General features: G+C 45.5%; 1 protein-coding gene across 2 annotated transcripts in view; it reads right to left on the reverse strand.

The window, feature by feature from the left end:
- MMD2 (monocyte to macrophage differentiation-associated 2) overlaps positions 1 to 3,595 on the reverse strand; it is a 60,109-nt gene that overhangs the window by 6,700 nt on the left and 49,814 nt on the right. For both annotated transcript variants that reach the window (XM_011970765.1, XM_011970764.1), the window contains one exon: positions 3,091 to 3,165. In XM_011970765.1, coding sequence (XP_011826155.1) covers positions 3,091 to 3,165 — 75 coding nt within the window. The remainder of the gene's footprint in view (positions 1 to 3,090; positions 3,166 to 3,595) is intronic.

Here is a 3,595-nt window from a genome sequence, read left to right on the forward strand (position 1 = left end):
CTCACTCTGTCACCCAGGCTGGAGTGCAGGGGCGTGATCTCAGCTCACTGCAACCTCTGCCTCCCGCGTTCAAGTGATTCTCCTGCCTCAGCATCCAGAGTAACTGGGATTACAGACGCACCACCATGCCTGGCTAATTTTTGTATTTTTAGTAGAGACGGGGTTTCATCATGTTGGCCAGGCTGGTCTCGACCTCCTGACCTCAGGTGATCTGCCCGCCTCGCCCTCCCAAAGTGCTGGGATTACAGGCGTGGGCCACCGCACCTGGCCTGGAATGAATTTCTGAAATGAGAATGTGTTACGTACAACTTCTGCCAAAAAAAGTGACCTGCATGGAGTCTGTCATTATAAAGAAGTTAAGTAACACTGAAAAGTTTAAGAGTAAAAAATAATAACCCGTCTCATTAACTAAAATAACCATCAGTGAACATCATTCGAGATATCCTTCCAAGTAGACCTAAAAATAGGCCACCAGGTAGAAGGATAGGACGGGATGAAGGGAAAGGAGAAAGGGTGAGAATTAAGTTATGCACATCATTTTTAATTAAAACTATTACATTTAATTTTAACTTGACTTTAAAAGAAGAAAATGGACACTTAAAAATTTTGCTGAAATTCAAACAAATGTTTTTTCACCGTAAAATTCACTTGGATTCTGAAGTTAAGATAAATTATGTAGCACAAGAAAATTGAATTTTCAGCCGGGCGCAGTGTCTCATGCCTGTAATCCCAGCACTTTGGGAGGCCAAGGCAGGTGGATCACCTGTGGTCAGGAGTTCAAGACCAGCCTGGTCAAAATGGTGAAACCCCATCTCCACTGAAAATACAAAAATTAGTTGGGTGTGGTGGCGGAAGCCTGTAATTCCAGCTACTTGGGAGGCTGAGGCAGGAGAATTGCTTGAACCCGCGAGGCAGAGTTTGCACTGAGCCAAGATCACACCATTGAGTTCCAGCCTGGGCGATGAGAGTGAAACTCCATCTCGGGGGGGGAAAAAAAAGTTGGATTTTTAAAATTACATGTTTCGGGTTCTTGTTTGTTTGTTTTTTTAGAGACAGGGCTCACTCTCCCAGGCTGGAGTGTGGTGGCACAATTATAGCTCACGGCAGCCTCGATTTCCTGGGCTCAAGCAATCCTCCTGTCTCAGCCTCCTGAGTAGCTGGGAACACAGGCACACGCCATCACAAACTAGTTTCTTTCAAACACTATTCATGGATACGGGATTCTTGGACTTCTTTCACGTGTGACAATGGTGCCTATCGTTCTTATGGCTGCATGACAACCCCATTTGATAGTTTATTCCGAAGTCTATCTTTGGGAAATGATTAGAAGTGTCTCCACTGTGTGTCAGCATTAAATGGTGCTGTGGCCACATTCAGAAGCCAGCTTGTTTTTTTCACTTTGCAAATAATTTATTTTTTCAGTCTCAGTGCCTGAAGAATTTGTCTCTTTCTTTCATTTCCATCAGCTTCTCTCTGATTGCTCTAATTTTGGCTTTTTGAAAATGTCTGTATTCTCCCTGATTATGTAAAATCTTCAGTATTTATTTAGTTTTTGGTTTGTTTCTTTTTCCCCTACAAAGAGAGGGAACTGGGGGTTCTGTTTGTGACAATACGCTCAGATACCAGCACAGGGCCTGGCACAGGGCAGTGCCCAGTCAATCACAGCCGGGGTAAAGGTAAAGAAGAGAGACTCAGGCTGGGCGCAGGGGCTCACACCTGTGATCCCAGCACTTTGGGAAGCCGAGGCAGGCGGATCACGTGAGGTCAGGAGTTTGAGACCACCCTGGCTGACATGGTGAAACCCCATCTCTACTAAAAATACAAAAATTAGCGGGGTGTGGTGGCACATGTCTGTAGTCCCAGCTACTCAGGGGGCTGAGGCAGGAGAATCGTTTGAAACCGGGAGGTGGAGGTTGCATTGAGTCGAGATCACGCCACTACGCCCGGCTGAAAATCCAATTTCCTTGTGCTTTACATAATTTATCTTAACTTCAGAATCCAAGTGAATTTTATGGTGAAAATTCTGGGCAAGAGAACAAGACTCCATCTCAAAAAACATAAACAAAACAAAAAATAAAAACAAAATAAATATATACTTATAAAATGTGGCTACTGCAGTGGCTCATGCCTGTACTCCCAACACTTTGGGAGACCGAGGCAGGAGGATGGCCTGAGGCCAGGAGTTCAGGACCAGTCTGGGCTACATAGTGAGACCCATCTCTACAAAAATAAAAACATTAGCCAAGCATGGTGGCTTGCACCTGCAGTCCCAGCTACTTGGGAGGCTGAGGCGGGAGGATCACTTGAGCCCAGGAGCTGGAGGCTGCAGTGAACTATGATCACAACACTGCACTCCAGCATAGGCAATAGAGCAAGACCCTGTCTCTAAAAAAAAATTTTTTTAATTTAAAAGCTATATTAAATAAATTAAATATTAAGTAAATATAAATATAAGTATATATGTATGTATATGCATGTGTATGCATGTCTATTACACATATTTATATATATGTGCATATATATAGACACATGCATACATATGTACATATTAATATTTGCTTTTCTGGATGGGTGTGGTGGCTCACACCTATAATCCAAACACTCTGGGAGACAGAGGTGGGGAGATCACTGGAGGTTAGGAGTTCAAGACCAGCCTGGCCAACATGGTGAAACACCGTCTCTACCAAAAATACAATAATTAGCTGGGCTTGGTGGCGCATGCCTGTAATCCAGCTACTCAGGAGGCTGAGGCAGGAGAATCGCTTGTACCGGGGAGGCAGAGGTTGCAGTGAACCAAGATCTCGATGCTGCACTCTAGCCTGGGTGACAGAGTAAGATTCTGTCTCAGAATTTTCAGAAAGAAAAAAATGATGTATATATTTGCTTTTTCTGCATAAAATAACTCAAGAAGGACACGCAAGAAAGTGGGTATAAGCAGCTGCTTCCAGGAAGGAGAAAAGTGTGGCGGAAAGCTGTTCACCTAACCCCTCTGTGCCAGGTCAACATATTACCCAGCCAAATAGAAAAATAAATTCAAACAATGAAAAGAAAGGCTGCCAAGCGTTTGCTGAGCGGTGGGACAGTACTCACCAGGGTGCGTAGGAAGCCGCTATGAAGAAATAGATGACCATCCGGTCGAACATGTGTAGACAGTGTTCCACCATCCTAGGGTGGCAGAGAAGCCGGCGGTCACAGCCCCTGCACAGAGGGAAGGGCCAGTGCCCCCAGAACTATGCCCTGGGCTGATCGTGCCTGCCTACAGGTTAGCGGGGCTGGGTTCCTCTATCCAGCCAGGACCCCTTGGGCCTCAGAATCCCCATCTGTAAGTGACTAGGGCAGTGGTCTTCAAACCAGGCTCCTTATCATCACCCTAGGGCTGCATGGAGACACCTTGCCTCGGGGATTCCACTGAGGGCCTTGTGCCCCTGCAAGTAAGGATCGGACATCCTCCTTTACACATTTTTTTTTTTTTTTTTTTTTTTAGTTTTGCTCTTGTTGCCTAGGCTGGAGTGCAGTGGCACGATCTCAGCCCACTGCAACTTCTGCATCCCGGATTCAAGCCATTTTCTTGCCTCAGCCTTCCAAATAGCTGGGA

Source organism: Mandrillus leucophaeus, unplaced genomic scaffold (genome assembly GCF_000951045.1).
Source record: "Mandrillus leucophaeus isolate KB7577 unplaced genomic scaffold, Mleu.le_1.0 Scaffold97, whole genome shotgun sequence".
Taxonomy (NCBI): Eukaryota; Metazoa; Chordata; class Mammalia; order Primates; family Cercopithecidae; genus Mandrillus; species Mandrillus leucophaeus.